Raw genomic sequence first — 25,771 nt, forward strand, 5'->3', positions numbered from 1 at the left:
AATATGCTCACTTTTTCTGCAGCGATCTTGCTGTAGCTTTCCAATATCAAATGCATTAATATCTGGTTTAATCTATTGGAAAATACTAAATATGGAACAGAACTTTGTTGACACAGAAAATAACATATTCTTCTTCAGTGAATGTCATAATTCATCCGACCGAATAAAAGTTCGAGTATGGGATGAAGATGATGATATCAAATCACGGGTAAAACAAAGGTTTAAGAGAGAATCTGATGATTTTTTGGGACAGACCATCATTGAAGTTCGAACTCTAAGTGGTGAAATGGATGTGTGGTATAACTTGGGTAAGTTTCAATATTTATCTTTGTCTTGTTGAATACTATTTTGCTTCTATACATAGATATAACAATGCTACAATAATGAGTATGCAGTCACATTTCTAGTATCGTTATCAATTTCTGGGTATGTTATCAAAATTATATAATCTAAAATAATCAAAAATAACTTGCATTCATGTATGCCTGGAGCTTGTATATATAGCTTTGGGATGTAATTTTAAATGCACGATACAGTTTTTTAAATTCTGTAGTCTAAGCAGAAACACAGAAGGTGATAAATGGCACACTCAGAAGAGACAACTACAGTTAATTAGACTTACCTGTATTTGAGACAAGCTTATGTGCTATTCGCTAGTCTGTCATCCATGCACTCATATCGCTAAATACCCATCCAGCTTCTATCAGTGAGCACGTATCCACTCTCCATTGCCCTCTGTTCATTGTGCACTTAAATTATGCAAAAAGAACAATGCAGCACAGAAAATGGCTACTGGGCCTGTCATCTCTGCATAGCCAGCTATTCTAACCACATTTAATCTCACCATATTCCCATTGAGCTCCCACCCCACCCCCCCCAGATCCCAGATTCACCCACACTCAGGACAATTTGCAATGATAATCAGCCTGAGGGAGGAAACTGAAGCACCCAGAGGAGACCCATATGGTCAGAGGAAGAACATGCAAATTCCAAACTCCAAAACAGCATTGGGGATAAAGATTTAACCTGCGTTGCTGGAGCTGTGACATAACAGCTCTCTTAGGTATTACACTGTGCTGTTCAAGTGTTTAGGATTTGTTATGGTAATCAGGTTGCGTCCTCACTGGCACACTTTCCTTATGATTGAGTCCATGTACTGGACCCAATTTATATGTGGATCCTTTGTGATTATGGCATTAACCTTGCAATGGCTGATGGCTTTAATTCCTTCATTCGTAAGAGCATAAGACATAGGAGCAGAATTAGGCCATTCAACCTGTCGAATTCTCTCCGCCATTCAAACATGACTTATTTAGGTTCCCTCTCAACCCAATTTATTGTAAAACTAGTATCCTATTTAGGCGAGTGAAGATTGGTGGAGTTCCATACAAAGGCTATTAAAATTCCTTCATGAGACCAAAATTTAAATAGTAATGATCCATCAATTGACTTTATTCAAAATTACATGAATATCCATGGTATTATTCAGTATTTCAGTATTATTCAGGGAGTATTCAGTTGTGGGTTTAAAAGTACTTTGCAGAATACCTGGCATGATTAGTACTTGTGTATTGACAAGCTTTGTGAACTGGGTATTTATTTAGTCTTTTATACTGGTCAAACCCTTGTCCAAGCAGAAAATAAATTAATTGAAGTGGATGTGCCATTCAGCTTCTTGAACCTATTAAGCCATTCAGGGGTTATGATAGATGCATAACAATCACTGAATGGAAACAAAAATCTATTGTTTAGTCCTTTAACATTTCAACTAACTCTACATCCACAATCCATTAGCAAAGAATTCTTTTTATTTCCATTTCCATTATATGATACTAGGGTGCCATGGTGGCTTAACAGTGGAACACTATTACATCTTGGGGTTACTTCTGGAGTTTGAAGTTCAATTCTGTTGCCTTCTGTAAGGCGTTTGCATTTCCCTCCCAGTGACTATGTAGGATTCCTCCGAGTAGTCTGGTTTCCTACCACAATCCAAAGATGTACCAGTCAGTAGGTTAATTATTCATTGTAAATTGTCCCGTAATTTCTGATTAGGCTAGGGTTAAGTGGATGTGTTACTGGGCAGTGTGGCTCATCCTGGCTGAGTCGATAGATCAATCGATCAACAAACAATTCCTGCTTCCTGATTCTACTCTTAAATGGTCGAGTAAGATTATGCTGTCTTGTTCTAGATTCTTAAGCAATTAATTTTGACGGTTCAGTCTTTCAATTCAAAGAAATACAAGTCTTACAATTAAACTGTTTGAGTTCCACCACTGAGGTCCTCCAGCAGCTTGTTTGAATCCTCTTAATTTAACTCTTTAGTGTATTGAAAAACTCCAGTTGGTCTTCTATGGAGCCTATTAATATAAAGGCTAGGCACAACATCTTGGGCTGAAGGACCTATTGCATTTTATGCTTTAATATCAATTAGCTCCGTTGTGATGCCCAAAATTGTTCCCTGGATGGGATTTGATTAAGACTATACAACAGATCTGAATAACTATCTTTTAAATTGTTATGACTTGAAATCTACACTACACACACACACAAAATTATGTTGAAATACCATAAATTTTCTATCATGACACTGAATGGTAATCTAGTATACACAGATAGCTTCCGTAATTTAAACCAGGTTTTGTTACACTGCTCCCTCTTTTAAGAAGAAATGTTGCTGTCTCTAGATTCTCTGCTATCTTCAATGTGTTCCTCATTCATCTGGGCTTAATATTGTTGAAGCATTTTCTTTTTCTAGTGGCATATATATATCATTGATTCTTCCCTTTTATATTGAACTTAATTAGTTTATACTTTGTAGACCATACGATACAGGAGCAAAATAAGGTCATTTGGCCCATCAAGTCCGCTCCGCCATTTCATCATCACTGATCCAGTACTCCTCTCACCCCCAATCTCCTGTCTTCTAAGCATATCCCTTCATGCCTTGACTAATCAAGCTCTGCCGTAAATATACATAAAGACTTTGTTCCACAGCTGCCTGTGGCAAAGAATTCCAGGGATTCACCACTCTCTAGGTAAAGAATTCCTCCTCATTTCCACTCTAAAAGGGTGCCCCTCTATTTTGAGGCTGTGTCCTATGGTCTTAGACTCTCCCACCCCAGGAAACATCATCTCCACATCCACTTCATCGAGGCCTTTCACCATTCAGTGGGTTTCAATGTCACCCTCATTCTTCTGAATTCTAGTGAATACAGGCCCAGAGCCATCAAATGCTCTTCATATGACAAGCATTCAAATCCTGGAAGTTTGAACATTGCATCATTGCTTTTACATCGCATTTGCCTTCTCACCACAGAACTCAACCTGCAATTTAACCTTTAGGGAATCCTGCACAAGGACTCCCAAGTCCCTTTGCATCAGCTTTTTGTATTTCCTCTCTATTTAGAAAATAGTGAACCCTTTCATTTCTTCTACTAAGTGCATGACCATACATTTCCTGACACTGTTCCATCTGCCACTTCTTTGTTAATTCTCCTAACCTGTCTGTCCTTCTGAACCTTCTCTACTTCCTCAAAACTACCTGCCCTCCCCCTGTCTTCATATCATCTGCAAACTTTGCAACAAAACTATCAATTCCATTATCTAAATCAGCGGTCTCCAACCACCGGGCCGCGGACTGGTACTGGGCCATGAGGAAACGATATGAGTCAGCTGCACCTTTCCTCATTCCCTGTCACGCACTGTTGAACTTGAACATGGGGTTACCAACTGTCCCGTATTTGCTGGGACATCCTGTATATTGGGCTAAGTTGGTTTGTCCCATATTTCCCCCGCTAAGGTAGAACATTCCTATGAAACCTTTTGTGCCGAAGTGGCTTGAAGCGAAGAAGCAGTTACCATTAATTTATATGGGAAAAATTTTTTGAGCGTTCCCAGACCCAAAAAAATAACCTAACAAATCATACCAAATAACGCACAAAACCGAAAATAAGTAACACTAACATATAGTAAAAGCAGGAATGGTATGATAAATACACAGACTATATAAAGTAGAAATAATGTATGTACAGTGTAGTCGGGAAGTTGAAGGCAAAACTGATTTGTTTTGTGAGGAAAAAATGGGCACGTACACGCATGCTCACATCACATGCGCACGTCACGCATGCGCACACAAGTGCCTGCGCAAGGCATCATGGTCATGGTAGTCTTTCCTGCGGTAAAGTGTCCCAGGATTTGACTGCTACTTTTGTCCCTTATTTGGGAGTGAGAAAGTTGGCAACCCTAACTGTAAAAGACATGTTGAGGTGAGTTTAACCCTACTTGAACGCCACCCAAACAAGTCCTGACGAAGGATCTCGGCCTGAAACGTTGACTGTACCTCTTCCTAGAGATGCTGCCTGGCCTGCTGCGTTCACCAACAACTTTGATGTGTGTTGCTTGAACACCACCCCCCTGGTCGGCCGGTCCGCAAGAATATTGTCAATATTAAACCGGTCCGCGGTGCAGAAAAGGTTGGGGACCCCTGATCTAAATCATTGACATATAACAAAGACAGGGGTACAGGAAACGCAATATTGGTGTTAAGGATACTATGAGAACGAGCTTTTCAAGTGCAAAAAGATTTGTTTGTTTGTTTTATCGACTACACAAAAGCATTTGATAAAGTGAAGCACAATAAGTTATTTGAAATATTACAAAAAACTCTAGATCTAGATTCGAAAGACCCCCACCTAATCAGAAATCTGTACTGGAACAAACTGCAACTGTAAGAATAGACGGAGAAGTGAGTCAGTTTACGAAAATCAAGAGAGGCGTTAGACAAGGGTGTGTTTTCTCCTCTGATTTATTTAATGTGTACAGTGAAACAATATTACAAAAAATAAGAGACATCTTGGGAATCAAAGTTGGTGGTGAAAACATCAATAATTTCAGATATGCAGATGACACTGTGTTAATTGCAAGTACGGAGGAAGAACTACAAAACTTAATTGATATAGTTGTTGAAGAAAGTGCAAAAATGGGTTATCTATCAATTGCAAAAAGACAATGTATGGTGATATCCAAAAAGTAGGAGAATCCAATCTGCAGGTTGAGAATAAACGGGGAAGACGTAAAACAAGTACGGAACTTTTGCTACTTAGGAAGCTGGGTGACATCAGATGGCAGGTGCAACATGGACATCAGAAGAATAGGGATGGCAAAAGACACCTTTACAAGAATGAAGAGTATACTGACCAATACTAAACTAGGCATGACAACCCGCCTCAGAGTACTGAAATGTTACGTTTATCCAGTTATGTTATATGGCTCAGAATGTTGGACAATATCTAGTAACATGAGGAAACGAATTGAAGCAGCAGAATGTGGTCTTTGAGGAGGATGCAAAGAATATCATGGACAAAACGAATATCTAACGATGTCATGAACAGAGCAAACACAAAAAGAGAAATAATGTATGAGATCATGAAAAGGCAATGTAAATTCATTGGACATGTGATTAGGAAAGAGGAGTTAGAATGCACAGTAATTATGAGAAAGATTGAAGGGAAGAAAGCAAGAGGAAGACAAAGACAAATGATGATGGAGACAGCAGCCAGAGAACTGGAAATGAATACCAATGAATTGATCCACTTGACCCAAAACAGGAGTGTGTGGGCCAGGGCAGTCAAAGCTCAAACTGGGCACGGCACCTGATGATGATAACGTAAAAAGTATCTATCCCAACACAGACCCCTGTGGAATGCCACTAGTCACAGGTAGCAAACCAGGAAAGGTGCTCTTTAACCCCACTCTTTGCTTCCTGCTGATCAACCACTGCTTTATCTTTGCTAGAATCTTTCCTGAAATACCATGGGTTTTAGTTTTGTCAGATAAGATTTTTCCCTGAGGAAACTATTGCTGACTACAACCTATTTTATCATGTGCCTCCAAGTACCTTGAGACCTCATCCTTAATAATCAACTTTAACATCTTCCCACCCACTGAGGTCAGACTAATTGGACGATAGTTTCCTGTCTTTTGCTTCTCTTCCTTCTTGAAGAGTGGAGTGACATTTGCAATTTTCCAGTCTTCCAGAACTATTCCAGAATTGAGTGATTCTTGAAAGATCATTCATTCCTAATGCCTCCAGGATCTCTTCAGCCACCTCTTTCAGAACCCTGGGGTATACACCATCTGGTCCAGGTGACTTATCTACCTTCAGACCTTTCAGTTTCCCAAGAACCTTCTCTCTAGTAATGGTAATATCACACATTTTATAACCCCTGACACCTGGAACTTTCACCCTACTGCTGGTGAAGATTGATGCAAAATACTTATTCATTCTCTACCATTTCCTTGTCCTCTATTACTACCTCTCCAGCATCATTTTCAGCAGTCCAAAATCCATTCTCGCATCTTTTTTACACTTTGTGTATCTGAAGAAACTTTTGGTATCCTCTTTAATATTATTGGCTAGGTTACTTTCATATTCCATCTTTGGCTTAATGACTTTTTTCATTACCTTCTGTTGGTTTTTATCACTTCCCACTAATCTTTGCTCTATTATATGGTCTCTCTTTGGCTTTTATGTTAGCTTTGACTTCTCTTGTTAGCCATGGTTGTGTCATCTTGCCTTTAGAATATTTCTTCCTCTTTGGGATGTATATATCCTGTGCCTTCCAAATTGCTTCCAGAAATTCCAGCCATTACTGCTCTGCCATCATCCCTGCCAGTGTTCTTTTCCAATCAATTCCAGCCAGTTTCTCTATCATGTCTTTGTAATTCCCTTTACTCCATTGTAATACTGATACATCTGACTTTAACTTCTCAAATTTCTGGGTGAATTTGATCATATTATCAACACTTTCCCATAGGGGTTCTTTTACCTTAAACTCTCTAGTCTATTCCTGCTCATTGCACAACCACCCAATTCAGAACAGCTGATCCTGTAGTGGGGTCAACCACAAGCTGCTCTAAAAAGCCATCTTGTGGACATTCTAGAAACTCCTCCTCTTGGAATTCAGCTCCAAACTGATTTTCCCAATCTACTCGCATATTGAAATCCCCTGTAACTATTGTAACATTTCCCTTTTGGCATGCTTTTTCTGTCTCCCATGGTAATTTGTGAACTATGTTCTTACTACTGTTTGGGAGTCTATATACAACTCCTATCAGGGTCTTTTTACCCTTGTAGTTCCTTAACTCTCTGCACAATGATTCAACACCTTCCGACCCTTTGTCACCTCTTTCTAATGATTTGATTTCTTATCAACAGAGCAATGCTGCTCCTTCTGCTTTTCTGTCTCTTCTTTCGATACAATGTGTATCTTTGGACATGAAGCTCCCAGCTAAAATCTTCTTTCAGCCATGAAGTGACACCTACAATATTATACATGGCCAGTCTACAATTGTGCCGCAAATTCATCTAGCTTATTCCCTATACTACATGCATTCAGATATAACACCTTCAATCCTGTATTCAACCTTTTCAATGTTGTCCATGTTTTACTTTGCAGCTTATCCTGTTGACTGCAATTTTGCCCTATCAACAGCCTCTCCTCCCTATATGTTGTCTCTGTTTGTAAACCAGTTACCTCATCTTCAACACTGTTATCCACCTTTCCTACTATACTTCTTGTATTGAAACATATGTAGCTCAGTATGCTAGTCGCCCCATGCTCAAGCTTTTGATTCCTAATTTTGTCTGAGGTCCTCCAAACATCTGCCTCCACAACCTCTCCACTAACTGTTATGGCACTCTGGTTTCTATCCCCCTGCAAATTTAGTTTAAACCTCTCTGTGCAGCATTAGCAACCCTTCCCACTAGGATATTAGTCCCTCTCCTGTTCGGGTGCAACTGTCCCTTCAGTACAGGTCCCACCTTCCCTGGAAGAGAGCCCAATGATCCAAAAATCTTATGCCCTTCTTCCTACACCAACTCCTTAACCACATATAAAACTGTATAATCTTCCTAGTTCTGGCCTCAGTAGCAATCCTGAGATCACAGCCCTGGAGGTTCTGCCCTTTAACTTAGTATCCAACTCCCTGAACTCCCAGTGCAGAAACTCGTCACTTGTCCTACCCATGTCATCGATATCTATGTTTGTACATGGACCATGACCTCTGGCTGTTCGCTCTTCCACTTAAGAATGCTGAGGGCTCGATCCGAAATGTCCCAGGCCCTGGCACCCAGAAGGCAACATATCATCTGGGAATCTCGTCCTCACCCACAGAATATCCTGTCCGTTCCTCAAACTAATGAATACCCTATTACCACAGAGAGTCTTTCCTCCCCCCTCCCCCCTTCTCTTCTGAGTCACAGCTAGACAGTGCAAGAGACCCAGCCACTGTGATTGTCCTTTGTTGGGACGTTCCCCCACCCCCACCCAATTGTATCCAAAATGATATAGCTGTTGTTGAAGGGGATGGCCACAGGGGAACTCTGCACTGGCTGCTTAACTCCTTTCCCTTTCCTGACTGTCACCCAGTTTCCTGTGTCTTGCTCCTTGTGTGTAACTACCTCTCTGTGTGTTTTATCTCTCACACCTTCAGTCTCCCAAATGATCCAGAGTTCATCCAGTTCCAGTTCCAGCTCCTTAACATGGATCGTTAGAAGCTGCAGCTGGATGCACTTCTCGGACTTGTAGTCATCAGGGACACTGGAGGTCTCCTTGCCTTCCCACATCTTGCAAGAGGAGTATTCCACTATCCTGCCTGGCATCTCTATTGTCCTAGCTGGGCAGATATAAAGAAAGGAATAAACACTTACAGTATCTTTGAGTTTTTCTTTTCTTTTGCTTTATCTGACTGAAGCCTCGAATAGGTAAAGCCTCAAGATCACAACTCTGACTCTGTCCCCACAGATGACAGCCGTTGTGCTTGCCCCTGCCTTCCTTTACTTTGATCTTGCAATCAATGTCAAGTGCGGATTGGTGGCTGGTCAAAGTTCTAATTGCACAGCAGCAAACTGCTGCTCCCTTTTCTACTCTGGCAGTGGACCTGAGTGAAATCCCCCCTTCTCAAAACTTCCAATGTCTGCATTAGGCGCTGATCAAAGCTCTATTTGATGACTGTTTTATTTCTTACCTGATCTCCTTCTCTATCGTTCACTACTTATCCAACTTAATTTCTTCAAATTAGATTTAACACCACTTTATTATTTGTTGGATTAAAATTGTAACCATGTGAAAATGCTCAGGAACACCACAGAAAATTCTTCTGGCATTTAAGTCTAGATTTTCCCTGATAAATCTTATTCTAGCAATCACACATTATTCTTTGGTACAGAGTGTAATATACTGTAACTGTGGCCAATAAAAAGTGAATCTTTGTCCCCTTCATTTGATTAAAAGAAGTTGAGAGGGCTAAGAATTGTGAAATCTCAGAAGAACGTGAAAATATTGTCAAGAAATTCTCCATTGAAAACAATTTTTAAAATTAATGCAAAATGAATCTTATACATTTCATAGTTGATCAGTTTAAAAATTTGGTTAAATCTTTGTGTTTTTTATTGTTTTCATTTCCTTTTTCAGTTACTGTTTTTAAGATTCTGAATATTGATGTGAAGGCAGTCAAAAGAAAATGCTGCAAGACCTGAGATACATTACCATACAGGTTTTTATTTTTAAACAGTGTGTGCTTGTAGTGTACAAGCTTAGAGAAATTAAAGATCATATGCTCATCTGGATTTTCTAATCAACAGTCAACAGAGAATGTCCAACATAAAGTGATCAAAAACCCCTTAAGTGTTACTGATGATATTGAGTTTTAATAATTTTGTTTATTTTATTCATCAAGTGCAAAAGCATCTATGTTTTAAGTCTCTTGAAATAAATATTTTTTAAAAATCTGCAACCTTGAAATATAGAAAAATACTGTAAAAGCCAAACATATAATGTAAATATTAAATAGAATTAATTCCAGTGAAAACCTATAATTAAATTACAAAATGTATGTATATAAATAAACTACTTATCAAACCGAGTTTTTTAAGGATTTAGTATCAGAATCAGGTGTAATATCACTGGCATATGTTGTGAAATTTGGTGTTCTGCTGCAGTAGTACATTGCAATAAATAATAAAAGCTATAAGTTACAATAAGAAGTATATGTTAAAAATAAGTTAAATAATTAGTGCAAAAAGAAGGGGAAAATAGTGAGATAGTGTATGTGGGTTCATTGTCCATTCAGAAATCTGATGGTGGAGGGGAAGAAGTTGTTCATGAAACGTTGAGTGTACGTCTTTAGGCTCCTGTTCCACTTCCTCAATGGTAGCAGTGTGTACGTAGCATATTCTCCACTCAGTATCTGCATACTACATGCTTGGAAAAATTATATGATACAATTTAAGGAGGTAGCCAACCAAATAATTAATCATGCCTTTTCATAGCTATTCAAACACATGCTCTAAAATAACATTTAAAGAATACAAACACTGTCCAAAAATAATTTGTCAGCATATATGATCTTTAATTAGGTTGTGGTGTTGCTTAGTGTTTATGCTGAAATGAAACTGTTTTTGTTTTTTAAAGAGTTAGTACAGAATAATTGCTCTGTGTAATTAGCAGGAATTTTGCTAAAAATTTTTTCATTGCTTAAGCACATTTTTGCCTTCTGTTTTTCACAGCTCAAGTGTCATAAAATCATTTTTATGTAATCTTTAAACAAAACTACCAAGTCAGTATTGTATAACAGAAATGATATGCTATTTGAGCATAGTTGAGCCATAGTGGAAATAAGCATAATATAGTGTTATTACTCAGATCCTCTCTTGTACTGCCTTGATTGAATTGTTTCAAAAGGTCCTGAATGAAAAAGAAAACTATAAATATTAATACACTAGAACAAGACTTTATTAAAATAAGCATTTTTTGTTCATTTGATAATATTATCAAGCTTAACATTAGCTTTTATCCATACTTCCTTTGGAAATGGGGGGAGAATGGCAAAGTGAGGGATTATTTCTAATCTGAACCATATTAATCTAATCATCTTAATCCCATATTGATTTAATCATTGTCCACACATAGTTCTGTAGAAATAAATTATTTGCCCACATTTACAAATCCAGTACTTTCAATATTTTCAATATTTTATGAAAGCATGTCCATTCGTGATGAAAACCTAGATTACATTTTCACTCAAGCCTTCATGCAGAAAGAAATCAGTTCATTTCTGCCACTTTCCATAATTCAGTGGACTAAATCTGCAACATCATTGCTGGTATCTTAGGATCATGCGAAATCTTAAATTTTGATTTGACCTTTTGGATAAGGCACAAGTCTTTCTTCCTGGAGTATGGAATAGGAGCAACACTTTGACTTCTGGTATTACTATATTATTACAACAACTAAAGGAAAACCTGATGTAAACTTGACAAAAAGATGCTGTTTAAAATTTAAATTAGTTTTTTTCCATTACCGAAACTTTTATTCAAAGCAAGTATAGATATGAGTCCATTGAGCTGCACTCTCTTTGTTCAAAGTAATACCTGAATTATATTTATCCTTATTTTGTGTGAACCTATCTATAAGTGTCTTTTTAAATGATGATTACTGTTAAATAGAGTATTTTAGTCAAATCTGTTCAAACATTTATTGTAAATCATGCAGCCAATGAGAAATACTAAAGCAAAAGTTTCGAAGCTACCAAGTGTGAAAGTTTTACTGTAATAATCCTCAAGTTTAATGTTTTTCAAAGTTCAAAGTAAATTTATTATCAAAGTACATAAATGTCACCATATGCAATCCTAAGATTCATTTTCTTGCGAGTAATCACAGTAAATGCAAGAAACACAATAGAATCAATGAAAGACCACCCCCCCCCAAACAATGTGCAAAAGACAGCAAACTGCAAATACAAAATTAAAGCAAATATAATAATAAATAAATTGGCAATAGATATCGAGACCATGAGACTAAGTATCCTTGAAAATAACTCTGTAGGTTGTGGAAAGGTACTCTGGTTTCCTCCCATACTCCAAAGACCAACTGGGTAGGTTAATTGGTTGTTGTAAATTGTCCCATGATTAGGTTAGGATTAATCAGGGTTGTGGGGTTGTTGGATGATATATTCATAGAAACATAGAAAACCTACAGCACAGTACAGGCCCTTCGGCCCACAATGCTGTGCCGAACATGTACATACTTTAGAAATTATCTAGGGTTACTCATAGCCCTCCATTTTTCTGAGCTCCATGTACCTATCCAGGAGTTTCTTAAAAGACCCTATTGTATTTGCCTTCACCACTGTTATTGGCAGCTCATTCCACGTACTCACCATTCTCTGCGTAAAAAAAACTTAGCCCTGACATCTCCTCTGTACCTACTTCCAAGCACCTTAAAACTGTATCTTCTCGTGTTAGTTATTTCAGCCCTGGGGAAAAAGCCTCTGACTATCCACACAATCAATGCCTCTCATCATCCTATACATCTCTATCAGGTCACCTCTCATCCTTTGCTGCTCCAAGGAAAGAAGGCCGAGTTCACTCAACCTATTCTCATAAGGAATGCTCCCCAATCCAGGCAACATCCTTGTAAATCTCCTCTGCACCCTTTCTATGGTTTGCACATCTCTCCTGTAGTGAGGTACCCAGAACTGGGTGCAGTACTCCAAGTGGGGTCTGACCAGGGTCCTATATAGCTGCAACATTACCTCTCGGCTCTTAACTATTCAGAGGGCTAAATAAAATAAAAATAAATAAACTAATGGTGACCAAAATGTAGCCTTTTCTAAACAACAATGCACTAATTAAGTTCTTATTTTCCACTTAATTTTAATAAAAATGTTATTAGTGAACTTATTTCGAACCAGAGGGGACCAAATTGGCTTCAAGTTTTGAGTAATATGCAAATCAGAGTCAACAATTCCGAATTGTCTTACTGCTTATTTTTCTCCAACTGTCAGTGACAAAAATCACTTGTTTTAGAACCCTAACACATGAAACTAACACTATTTAAAAACTGATTGCTCTAAGCATGATGTAGTTTCTAATGGCTGTGCAAGTGTATGCAACTAACGCTGGATGGAAACTGTTCAGCCACCGTCTCCTGTCCCAATTGAGCGGCAGTGTACCTGATAAACAAAAGAAATCCTGGCTGTTTTCTTGATTTAGTTTTTAGTTCTTTAAGAGTTGTCCCCAAATAAACAACTGCCCTGACTAAGCAATGGCCCAATTTACCAGAATCCATTGTATTTTTTTTTTAAGTAACTTCATTGCAAAGTACAATCAAGAACGCAAATATAAGACAATGGATGTGTCAAAATACAAAGACAATAAAAAAAATCAATTCTCCAGATAAATAGAGTAAGTTATATTATGAAAATCTATTGATATGGACAGACAGTGTTAGTCCTGTGATTTTTTTTCAAAATGTAATTAAAAATTCTGTAAGTTTAGTTGGAAGCTATATTTTCTGAAATGATTTTTTTCTTGTATATCTTTCATAAAGATGATATGTAAACCAGAATTTCACATAATGTTTAACTTTTTTTTCTCTGTGATAATTTTCCATTCAGATAAACGGACTGACAAATCTGCAGTATCTGGTGCCATCCGGTTACATATTAGTGTGGAGATAAAAGGAGAAGAGAAAGTCGCCCCCTACCATGTTCAGTATACATGTCTGCATGAGGTAATCTATTATGCACTGATATTTAAACGTGGGTACAGTACTGTACAAAAGTTAGACATATATAGAGCTAGGTGCCTAAGACTTCAGCAGAGTACTCTAGTAATTTTATCTATTACACTGTACTGCTGCTGCAAACAAAAAACTTCATGACATGTGAGTGATGATAAACCTGATTCTGATATGGGTCTCTATTGTAGACTGAGAGTGGGAAGGGGGCAAGAAGAGGGGAATGATGGTTCGGAAAAGGAGAAGGGAGAGGAGAAGGAGCAAGAAGCACCAGAGAGACATTCTGCAATGATTAATAAACCAACTGTTTGGAGTCAAATGACCTTGCCTGGTGTCTTAAAGCTGGGTATGTCTGCACCCACAGCACCACCCCCCCCCCACCCCGCTCCTGGTACTCCTATCCCACACCTCTTCCACAGCGCACTTCCCTTGCCATTCCCAACCTCCATTGCTCCCACCAGATTTACAAACTCGCTCTCCATAGAGCTAGGGTGGCTCAGCCTTTTGGTCTGTACTGTATATGTATTCTTCCCCATGAAGAATCCACTACCATGAACGGTTGGCTGTTGTGGTCAGAAAACATTGTAGACTGCTTTCATAAAAGTCTCACTGAGGAGGAGTTGCAAGTGCCTCTTCAATAAGACATGAGACATTTAGACACTAGTCTACTATGTTTTCTGATGTGGGCAGTCTGCTTGAATGGGGAGGTTGCTACATAAGATGGATGACTAGGAGAGCAAGTAGGAAGAAGTGAGAGTGATCATTGGGAATGAGTGAGAATTGTGTTTATAGACAGGAGGTTTTGGGCAGGGCAGTCCCATGTGCAGGTTGTTGACCAGATGTTGGCCTGGGTGTGGTGTGGTGTGGAGGAAGACAAGTGAAAATGACTTGGTCCACTGATAATTTGGGAGAAACTGGTGAACAGGAAACAGGGGCACAATTGAGAGCACCTTGACTGGCTGCATCACTGCCTGATATGGGAACTGTACTTCCCTCCATCGTAGGACTCTGCAGAGAGTGGTGCAGACAGCCCAATGCATCTGTAGATGTGAACTTCACACTATTCAGGACACTTACAAAGACAGGTATGTCAAAAGGGCCCAAAGGATCATTGGGGACCTGAGTCACCCCAACCACAAACTGTTCTAGCTGCTACCTTCCAGCAAACTGTACCACAGCATAAAAGCCAGGACCAACAGGCTCCGGGACAACTTCTTCCACCAGGCCATCAGACTGCTTAACTCATGCTGACACAACTGTATTTCTATGTTATATTGACTATCCTGTTGTTCATACTATTTATTATAAATTACTATACATTGCAAATTTATAGGCAATAGATGCAGGAGTAGGCTGTTCAGCCCTTTGAGCCAGCACCACCATTCACTGTGATCATGGTTGATCATCCACAATCAGTACCCTTTTCCTGCTTTCTCCCCATATCCCTTCACTCTGCTATCTTTAAGAGCTCTATCTAACTCTTTTTTGAAAGAATCCAGAAAATTGGCCTCCACTGCCTTCTGAGGCAGAGCATTCCACAGAACCACAACCCTCTGTATGAAAAAGTTCTTCCTCAACTCCATTCTAAATTGTCTACCCCTTATTCTTAAACTGTGGCCTCTGGTTCTGGACTCCCCCAACATCGGGAACATGTTTCCTGCCTCTTGGTGTCCAATCCCTTAATAATCTTACATGTTTCAATCAGATCCCCTCTCATCCTTCTAAATTCCAGTGTATACAACCCCAGTCGCTCCAATCTTTCAACATATGACAGTCCTGCCATCCCGGGAATTAACCTCGTGAACCTACACTGCATTCCCTCAATAGCAAGAATGTCCTTCCTCAAATTTGGAGACCAAAACTGTACACAATATTCCAGGTGTGGTCTCACCAGGGCCCTGTACAACTGCAGAAGGACCTCTTTGCTCCTATACTCAATTCCCCTTGTTATGAAGGCCAGCATGCCATTAGCTTTCTTCACTGCTTGCTGTACCTGCATGCTTACTTTCAGTGACTGATGAACAAGGACACCAAGATCTCATTGTACTTCCCCTTTTCCCAACTTGACACCATTCAGATAGTAATCTGCCTTCCTGTTCTTGCCACCAAAGTGGATAACCTCACATTTATCCACATTAAACTGCATCTGCCATGCATCTGCCCACTCACCCAACCTGTCCAAGTCATCCTGCATTATCTCAACATCCTCCTCACATTTCACACTGCCACCCAGCTTTGTGTCATCTGCAAATTTGCTAATGTTACTTTTAATTTCTTCATCTAAATCATTAATGTATACTGTAAATAGCTACGATCCCAGCACCGAGCCTTGCGGTACTTCACTAGTCACTGCCTGCCATTCTGAAAAGGACCCATTAATCCTTACTTTTTGTTTCCTGTCTGCCAACCAATTTTCTATCCATATCAGTACCCTACCCCCAATACCATTTACTCTAATTTTGCACACTAACCTCCTATGTGGGATCTTATCAAAGGCTTTCTGAAAGTCCAGGTACACTACATCCACTGGCATTTTCATAGTTACATTCTCAAAAAATTCCAGCAGATTAGTCAAGCATGATTTCCCCTTCATAAATCCATGCTGACTCGGACCAATCCTGCCACTGCTATCCAAATGTGCCACTATTACGTCATTTATAAGTGATTCCAGGATCTTCCCCACCACTGATGTCAGAGTAACTGGTCTATAATTGCCCGTTTTCTCTCTCCCTCCTTTCTTAAAAAGTGGGATAACATTAGCTACCCTCCAATCCGCAGGAACTGATCCTGAATCTATAGAACATTGGAAAATGATTACCAATGTGTCCATGATTTCTAGAGCCACCTCCTTAAATACCCTGGGATGCAGACCATCAGGCCCTGGGGATTTATCAACCTCCAGTCCCATCAGTCTGTCCAACACCATTTTGTGCCTGATGCGAATTTCCTTCAGTTCCTCTGTTACCTTAGGTCCTCTGGCCATTATTACATCTGGGAGATTGTGTCTTCTCTAGTGAAGACAGATCCAAAGTACCTGTTCAGCTCGTCTGCCATTTCCATATTCCCCATAATAATTTCACCTGTTTCTGTCTTCAAGGGCCCAACTTTGGTCTTAACTATTTTTTTTCCTCTGCTCATACCTTAAGAAGCTTTTACTATCCTCCTTTATATTTTTGGCTAGCTTACCTTCGTACCTCATCTCCCCACCCCCCACCCCCCCTGTATTGCCTTTTTAGTTATCTTCTGTTGCTCCTTAAAAGTCTCTCAATCCTCTGGCTTCCCACTCATCCTTGCTATGTTATACTGTTACGTACCCCGTAACTGGGTTGCCAAACCAGCAGAAATGGATCACTCAGTTGGAGTCTGGATTACTAGAACTAAGAAAGTTTTATTAAAGAAACAAGCAACACAGTAATCGAAAGGATAATAAATGCAACAGTTCAGCAATGATAACCACACATGTGCACAGAATTAAGATAACAGCATCAATCAAGCTCTATCATTGTCTAGGGGTAAATGACCAAATTTCAAAGTGACACAAAAGTTCAGTCCAATTTAGTTCAGTTCGCAGTAATCGTTGCCATGGCGATGGACAACGTGGGGGGGGAGAGAGAGAGAGAGAACGGGAACGACTGATCATTCAGACACGGCTTCCACTCACAGACCGGCGATATGGCTCACAAACAGCTTCCGGGCAGGTCCTTGGTGATGTCACCTGAGGTCACCGACTGTGACCCCTCCTCCAGATGCGGTCGATCCTCTGCAGTGAACCCGGCACCCAAGCGAGGGTGGACACACACCGGGTTCCCGCTGATCGTAGCTTTCCACCCTGTGCGTTTAAGGCTGATCCCCCGATCAGCCGTCCAAGAGCTTCTCACCGACTTGTGAGAGGCGCACCGCTTCCAGGGTCTCGTTACCTCGGGTGTCGTGTGTGTCCTGCCTTAGCGAACCTGTCCCTTTTTATCCCCCTGCTGGGGTATCGCCTGTCCATCACTTCAAACAGTTCAGGGTTCAAAGGGGGAGCCGATGTTGGCAATACCCAGACTGATGGCTCCTTCATTAACATCTCCACATGCTGCTTCATTGTTCCTTATCTCTCCTTCCCCCTGAGGACAGGTGGCAGACCAACTGCTGATCACACAGGACAGCTAACATCTTATCTATGTGTATTCTTGTCACAATACTTTCTCTCTTTTATTTTTATACTGTTCTTGACTTCCCTTGTCATCCACGGTCGCCCCTTACTCCTCTTAGAACCTTTCTTCCTCTTTGGAATGAACTGATCCTGCACCTTCTGTATTATTCCCAGACATACCTGCCATTGTTGTTCCACTGTCATCCCTGCTAGGGTATCTTTCCAGTCAACTTTTGCCAGCTCCTCCCTCGTGTGTCCATAGTCCCCTTTGTTCAACTGTAATACTGACACTTCCGATCTTCCCTTCTCCCTCTCAAATTGTAGATTACAACTTATCATATTATGGTCACTACCTCCTAATGGCTACTTTACCTGGAGTTCCCTTATCAAATCAGGCTCATTACACAACACTAAATCCAGAATTGCCTTCTCCCTGGTAGGCTCTAATACAAGCTGCTCTAAGAATCCATCTCTGAGGCTTTCCACAAACTCCCTTTCTTGGGGTCCAGTACCAGCCTGATTTTCCCAGTCTACCTGCATGTTAAAATCACCCATAACAACCGTAGAATTACCTTTGGGACATACCAATTTTAACTCTTGATTTAACTTGCACCCTATATCCAGGCTGCTGTTTGGGGGCTTGTAGATAACTCCCATCAGGGTCTTTTTGCTCTTACAGTTTCTCAGTTCTATCCATACTGACTCTACATCTCCTGATTCTATGTCCCCCCTCGCAAGTGACTGAATTTCATTCCTCACCAACAGAGCCACCCCACCCCCTCTGCCAACCTGTCTGTCCTTTCGATAGAAATTTTTTTCTCTGAATATTCATTTCCCAGCCCTGGTCCTCTTGCAGCCATGTCTCTGTTATTCCCACAACATCATACTTGCCAATTTCCAACTGAGCCTCAAGCTCATCCACTATATTTCTTATACTCAGTGCATTCATATATAATACTTTTAATCCTTTTAAAGTAATACTTTTGCTCCCCTCACCTTTCACATCGATTCCTGTTGCATGTGCCCATACTCTCCGATCCCTTCCTGATCTTTCTGCCCCTTTAATTCTGTTGCCTTTCTTAACTTTTCTTATTCTCTCATTCCCTTTAACTCCATTCTTATATTTCCAGTTCATCCCCTCCGCCCCACTACTTAGTTTAAACACACCTGTGTAGCAGTGGCAACCCTGCCTGCCAGAACGTTGGTCCCCCGTCCCTTCTTTACAATTCATCCTTACCCCAAGATAGATCTCAGTGGTCCAAGAATCTAAATCCCTGCTCCCCGCACCAGCTCCTCAGCCACACATTCAGATCCCCTATCTCCCTGTTCATGTCCTCTCCAGCACAAGGAACTGGAAGCCAACCCAAGATAACCACCCTGGAGGTCCTGCTTTTCAGCCTTCCAAGTTCTCTGAAGTCATGCTGCAAAATGTCTCTCATCTTCTTCCCGACGTCATTTGTGCCGACATGCACCACCACCTCTGGCTGATCACCTTCTCCCTTATGGATGCCCTGCAATCGGTCTGTGACGTCCTGGATCCTGGCACCAGGGAGGCAACACACCATCCTTAAATCCCGCCTGTTGCCGCAGAAACCCCTTTCTGTACCTCTCACTATGGGGTTCCCTACTGTCACGGCTCTGCCTGACGTCTGTCTCCTCGGCTTTATTTCAGCACCAATTTTTGACTCGCAGACCTGTCTGCCTCTCAGACTGGCAATGCCTTCTGTCCCGACAGCTTCCAAGAGGGTGAACCTATTTTCAAGAGGCACATCCCCTGTGGTCTCCTGTACTCCAAGCATCCATCCCTTCCTCATCGTTCCCCCCACCCCGCTTCTCTCTTCCAGTATCTTCAGTGTAACGATCTCGCTGCAGGTCCTGTCCAGAAAAATCTCATTTTCCCAGATGAATCTGGGGTCATCCCATTGCCTCAACACGGTCCTTCCGGAGCTGAACCTGGACAGACTTTCCACATTTGTAGCAGCCAGAGGCACCATCAACATCCCTGTCCTCTCACATTATGCAAGTAGCACACTGAATCAGTTGACCTGTCATTTCTTCACCACTTCTCACCCTCTCCAACTGTGGCGTAGTCTCCTCCCTCAGCCTCCTCGCTGAAGACTCCCGAGCCAAAGACTTGCACTTTTCTCACAAGGCACTTCCCTCGACAAGGTCGCTCCCCTAGAGCAAACCTTGATTATATTGGCTGATATTTGACTAATTCACTTTGCTTGTCGCACCTAGACCAACCTCGAACGTTTGTCTTGCAGGCTGGTCACGACCGGGTTTTAAATCAACTGCTCCTTCTCAGCCAATGCCCTCACTCACTCCTTCAATTGTTGCACCTCGGCCGACCTCGAACATTTGTCTTGCAGACTGGTCTCGACCGGGTTTTAAATCAACCACTCCTTCTATTTAGATGGATGTAAAGATTTTTACCTATATATATGAAGGATGTTAGTAATAAAGTCAATTCAACTGAAATCAATTCAATAGCGAATTTCTGATTAGATGTTTCTGTTTCAATGTTTAAATAATTACTTTACATGAAAATTGATTACCTCCTCTGAAACCAGCAAAGTGTGGGCTCAACTTGGATTCAGTTCCAGTTTCAGATATTTTTGAAAATTTACCTGACATAATCGCTCCTACTGTCACACACCGCTGACCCCCAAGCCTGCATTTCCTCATACAGGTCTTGCAAGTGTCTGTCAATGGTGCAGTGAAATGAAATTTCAGACTTAATGGCTTTAGTGTTTCTCCTCTTGTGTATTTGCTGTGGGTATACAGAATACCACTGAATAAATACACATGAAAATGGTTAGCATCTTTTCATTTGAAAGTTCAAAGGTTTCAAAGATACATTTAAGGTCAGAGAAATATATACGATATACATCCTGAATTACTTTTTCTTCACAACCATCCATGAAAACAGAGGAGTGCCCCCAAAGAATGAATGACAGTTAAATTTTAGAACCCCAAATCCCCCCCCCAGTTCCCCCTCCCACGCATAAGCAGCAGCACAGCAACAATCCCTCCCTTCCCCACCAGCAAAAAAAAAGCATCGGCACCCACCACTGAGCACTCAAGCATGCAGCAAAACATCAGCAAAGACACAGACTTGCAGTGCCCCAAAGACTACTCGTTCACCCAGTATTTGACATACCACAGGCTCTCTCTCTGCTTAATAAGGGAGAAAGAGATATTCCTGTTTCACAGTTCTTCAGTATTTGCAGAATGTTACCTGTTGAAATTGTAATGGTTGAATTACAGAATAACCATAAAATCTGAGGCCTATTTCATTTGGAAAAGTACCTGTACTTGAGGAAAGATTTTAAATATGTAACTTAATTCATGGATTCAGTGGTATGCATATACTGTTTATTACTTAGATTGATCTCTACTTGTACAATATCTAAATTTCTTAATGTCATGTAATTATTTTTAGCTGACTGTTCAGAATTAAACATTATGACTTGGCTTTTCCTGGAAAACTGGATCCTCCATTTTCTTATGCTAAATGTTCTGCATTTTGTTTAATAGTGCCTTTTATTTTTCAGTTATTTTCTCCAAAGAGTACAAACAATATCCTAGCCATTTTATGACAGCACTATTGTCAGATTAGTGAATGTAACATTACATTTATATAAAGGCAGAAAATATTGCAAATTCTCATCTAGCCAGTCAGCATGCAGACAGGTGAAACCAGAATTAGTATTTTAGAATTGTAACTCATCGTTAGACTGCATTTGTATTCCATTAAAATACTGCAGAGCGTTGCACAGATTGGAAGCAACAAATACAGCCTGTTTTCTCATGTTCTGCTGCAAATACTTTGTCCTGCTTTGTGGCTGTTTAAAGTATGCATATGCAATCTGTCCCCATGTTACAGTAATAGTCTTATCATTCATTGTAGCAAAAGTTTATAGTTTATTTGCAAAGAGTTCTGATTTTGTGTCCTTATGAATTAGAATCTATTTCATTTCCTGACGGATATACAAAACAATGGAGTTGTGAAAATCCCAGATGCCAAAGGAGATGATGCTTGGAAAGTTTATTTTGATGAAACCGCACAAGAGATTGTTGATGAATTTGCAATGCGATTTGGTGTAGAATCCATTTATCAGGCTATGACGTAAGTAATACCGCTCTATGAATTGAATGTGAATCCTAGAATACCCTAAATATGTAAAACATGACGTCATTTTCACATATGTTATTTGATACTAGATCTGAAAGCACTAGGTCCTTTTTCAAGTGTTATTTTACCTTATTTAAAATCTTGGTACTTCATGTCAGTAGTATAGAAAACATTAGATCCAATATAGGTTCTGTGGTAAAAATGTTGGTCACTTGCGACATCACTTCTAATCACCAAAACCAAATTCATTGGCTGGCAAGGATATGACTGTCATTGATCATGGAGTGGTTTATTTTTTGCCACACAGCTAACAGAGTCATAGAAAAGTACAGCACAGAAACAGGGCTACTCCTATCGTCCTGCACTGGGACCATAGCCCTCCATTCCCGTACAATCTATGTACCTATAAAACTTAGCTTAAACGTTGAAATCAAGCTCACATGCACCACTTGTGCTGGCAGCTCATTCCACACTCTTATGACCATCTGCGTGAAGAAGTTTCCCCTGATGTTCCTCTTAAACTTTTTACCTTTCACCCTTAACCCATGATCTCTAGTTGTAGTCCCACCCAACCTCAGTGGAAAAAGCTTGCTTGCATTTACTCTTATCTGTACCTCTCATAATTTTGCATACTTCTATCAAATCTCCTCTCAATCTTCTACTTTCTAAAGAACACAGTCCTAGCCTATTTAATCTTTCCTTATAACTCATCCACCAACATCCTTGTAAATTTTCTCTGTACTTTTTCAACCTTATTTACATCTTTCCTGTAGGTAGGTGACCAAAACTGCACACAATACTCCAAATTAGGCCTCACCAATATCTTGCACAACCTCTCATCTGCTGTACTCAATGCTTTGATTTATGAAGGCCAATGTACCAAAAGCCTTAAATGCTTTAAATGAGTTTTCAGATACCATAGCTTCACGTCGTAGTATTTCACCACTCCATTACTTACACTTGCTTAATATTTAATTTGTACTTTTAATTGTAACCTTCCCTGACACCTGAACCCTACTACAGCTTTTTGAAGCTAGTACTCAGGGATAGTTATGAGCAAGTCACTGTGGTGCCTTGCCCAATTAGTCATTATCCTTATTGTGATGGCAAGTGTCAGTGAGACGGACAGAGACTGTAGAGGACAGTTTGGAATATTCTGGGGTAACAGGAAATACAATTGAATATTTGCCTTATTATATTCAATGGTAACACATTGCATGCACAAGTACAACTAGGGTACATAGGTTTAGTTGGATGCATCAGCAAGGGAGATGAGGCTGAGTACACGGCTACGGTAGGAAACTTTGTCACATGGTGTAAGCAGAATTATCTGTAGCTTAATGTGAAAAAGGCTAAGGAGCTGGTGGAAGACCTGAGGAGAGCTAAGGTACCGGTGACCCCTGTTTCCATCCAGGGGGTCAGCGGACATGGTGGAGGATTAAAAATACCTGGGGATATGAATTGACAATAAACTGGACTGGTCTAAGAACACTGAGGCTGTCTACAAGAAGGGTCAGAGCCGTCTCTATTTCCTGAGGAGACTGAGGTCCTTTAACATCTGCCGGACGATGCTGAGGATGTTCTACGAGTCTGTGGTGGCCAGTGCTATCATGTTTGCTGTTGTGTGCTGGGGCAGCAGGCTGAGAGCAGCAGACACCAACAGAATCAACAAACTCATCCGTAAGGCCAGTGATGTTGTGGGGATGGAACTGGACTCTCTGATGGTGGTGTCTGAAAAGAGGATGCTGTCCAAGTTGCACGCCATCTTGGTTGATGTTTCCCATCCACTACATAATGTATTGGGTGGGCACAGGAGTACATTCAGCCAGAGACTCATTCCACTGAGATGCAGCACAGAATGTCATAGGAAGTCATTCCTGCCTGTGGCCATCAAACTTTACAACTCCTGCCTTGGAGGGTCAGACACCCTGAGCCAATAGGCTGGTCCTGGACATTTCATAATTTACTGGCATAATTTACATATTACTATTTAACTATTTATGGTTCTATTACTATTTATTATTTATGGTGCAACTGTAATGAAAACCAATTTCCCCCGGGATCAATAAAGTATGACTATGACTATGACTCCAACCAAGGACAATGAGGAATGTTTGACTGGGCCTGCACTCACTGGAGTTTAGAAGAATGAGGGGAGATCTATTGAAACCTATTGAATATTGAAAGACCTAGATAGACTGGACATGGAGAGAATGTTTCTTATAGCGAGAGAGCCAAGGACCAGAGGGCACAGTGTCAGAATACAAGGACGTTCTTTTAGAACAGATAAGGAAGAATTTCTTTAGCCAGAGAGTGGCAAATCAATGGAATTCATTACCACAGACTGCTGTGAAGGCCAAGTTATTTGGATATATTTAAATCAGAGAATGACAGGTTCTTGATTCATAAGGGTTTCAAAGGTTATAGAGAGAAGGCAGGAGAATGGGGTTGAGAGGGATGATAAATCGTTCATGATGGAATGGTGGAGCAGATTTGATGGGCTGGGTGGCCTGATTCTACTCCTATGTCATATGGTCTTAAATATAGAAGCACTTATTGTGGACCCAACTGAATGTATTTTAATATCGGTGCTGCATAAATTGGATGTTTTAAATCAATTATGTAGCTCATTTATTTTAAAGTAATGTTCGAGATGTACAGAAGACTGGGCAAAACTTGTTGAGAGGGAGAAAGAAATCAATACTCCAGAACTTTTAAAAAAAAAAATGCAAGTGTGCTTTATTTTGTAGAGAAGGGCAAGTGAGATCGCAGATTAAGTTGACGGGTAACTGAAAGTGTAAGATCACCATGGAGATTAAACAGAAGTGTTTTGCAAAACAGTTACCTGAATTGTATTTGGTTTCTTCAGTGCAGAGTGGACTATATTTTGAGTACCAAAGGCAATACGCCAATTGAAAGAAAACACCACAGTATCGTAGTAGTTATTGTAATGTTGTTAAGGCTAGTGGCGTCAGAGTTTGGAGTTCAAATCCAATGTCATCTGTATGGAGTTTATCCATCCATCCTGTGAAATGTGTGGGTTTTCCTTGGATGCTCCAGTTTCCTCCCACAGTCCAAAGACATGTTGGTTAGTAGGTTAATTGGTCAATGTGAATTGTCCCACCATTAAAATCAGGAGTTGCTGGGTGGTGCGGCTCGAAGGGCCGGAAGTGCTTATTCTGTGCTGTATCTCAATAAATAAACAAGTTGAGGTGAATCGATGCTTCGCTGTGAGGGTGTGTCTGGGTCCCTGCAAGCACTTATTTTCTCTCTGTGTTAAAGACTTACTGACCTAAAAGTATGATTTCTCCTTTCACAGCACTGCTTGATATCCTGATTATTCTTATTATGTTCCATATTTATTTCAGATGTTCAGCATTGTTTTTAGTTAACTTATGTATTTAGTGGTTAGACTACTGTTGGCTGTATATTATTCCACTGTGAAGTTGACTTAAATAAAACACAAGTTAAAATTTAAGGAAATGCTGCTAACAGTTGTATCTGTGTCCTTTTGTAGACATTTTGCCTGCCTGTCTTCAAAGTATATGTGCCCAGGTGTACCCGCAGTAATGAGCACTCTTTTGGCAAATATTAATGCGTACTATGCACATACCACCGCCTCTACCAATGTTTCCGCCTCTGATCGATTTTCAGCCTCCAATTTTGGGGTATGTACGTAAATTGCTCCCACTTTTTGTAGATTCTCTGTAATAGTTAAATCTATAACACTTGAACATAAATTAAGAAAAAATGAAAGCCTTAATTAATAGTGTAGTAAAGCAAAACAGTATGTTTTTAAACAGGAGCTTGTATCTTCCGTTAATTCACTTATAGGAAAGCTATAAGAAAAAAAACTAGGTGTTGCTCCGATCACTGTCCCACAAGTGCGCAAAATATCACGCATTTTCACTAAAGCGT

General features: G+C 40.3%; 1 protein-coding gene across 1 annotated transcript in view; it reads left to right on the top strand.

The window, feature by feature from the left end:
• LOC140187981 (protein unc-13 homolog A-like) overlaps positions 1-25,771 on the top strand; it is a 289,194-nt gene that overhangs the window by 184,595 nt on the left and 78,828 nt on the right. Inside the window, exons 19-22 of the mRNA XM_072243844.1 lie at positions 139-308; positions 13,459-13,574; positions 21,684-21,847; positions 25,371-25,521. Of these exons, the coding sequence (XP_072099945.1) occupies positions 139-308; positions 13,459-13,574; positions 21,684-21,847; positions 25,371-25,521 (601 nt within the window). The remainder of the gene's footprint in view (positions 1-138; positions 309-13,458; positions 13,575-21,683; positions 21,848-25,370; positions 25,522-25,771) is intronic.

The sequence above is a fragment of the Mobula birostris genome, chromosome 26 (assembly GCF_030028105.1).
Source record: "Mobula birostris isolate sMobBir1 chromosome 26, sMobBir1.hap1, whole genome shotgun sequence".
In the NCBI taxonomy this organism is placed as follows: Eukaryota; Metazoa; Chordata; class Chondrichthyes; order Myliobatiformes; family Myliobatidae; genus Mobula; species Mobula birostris.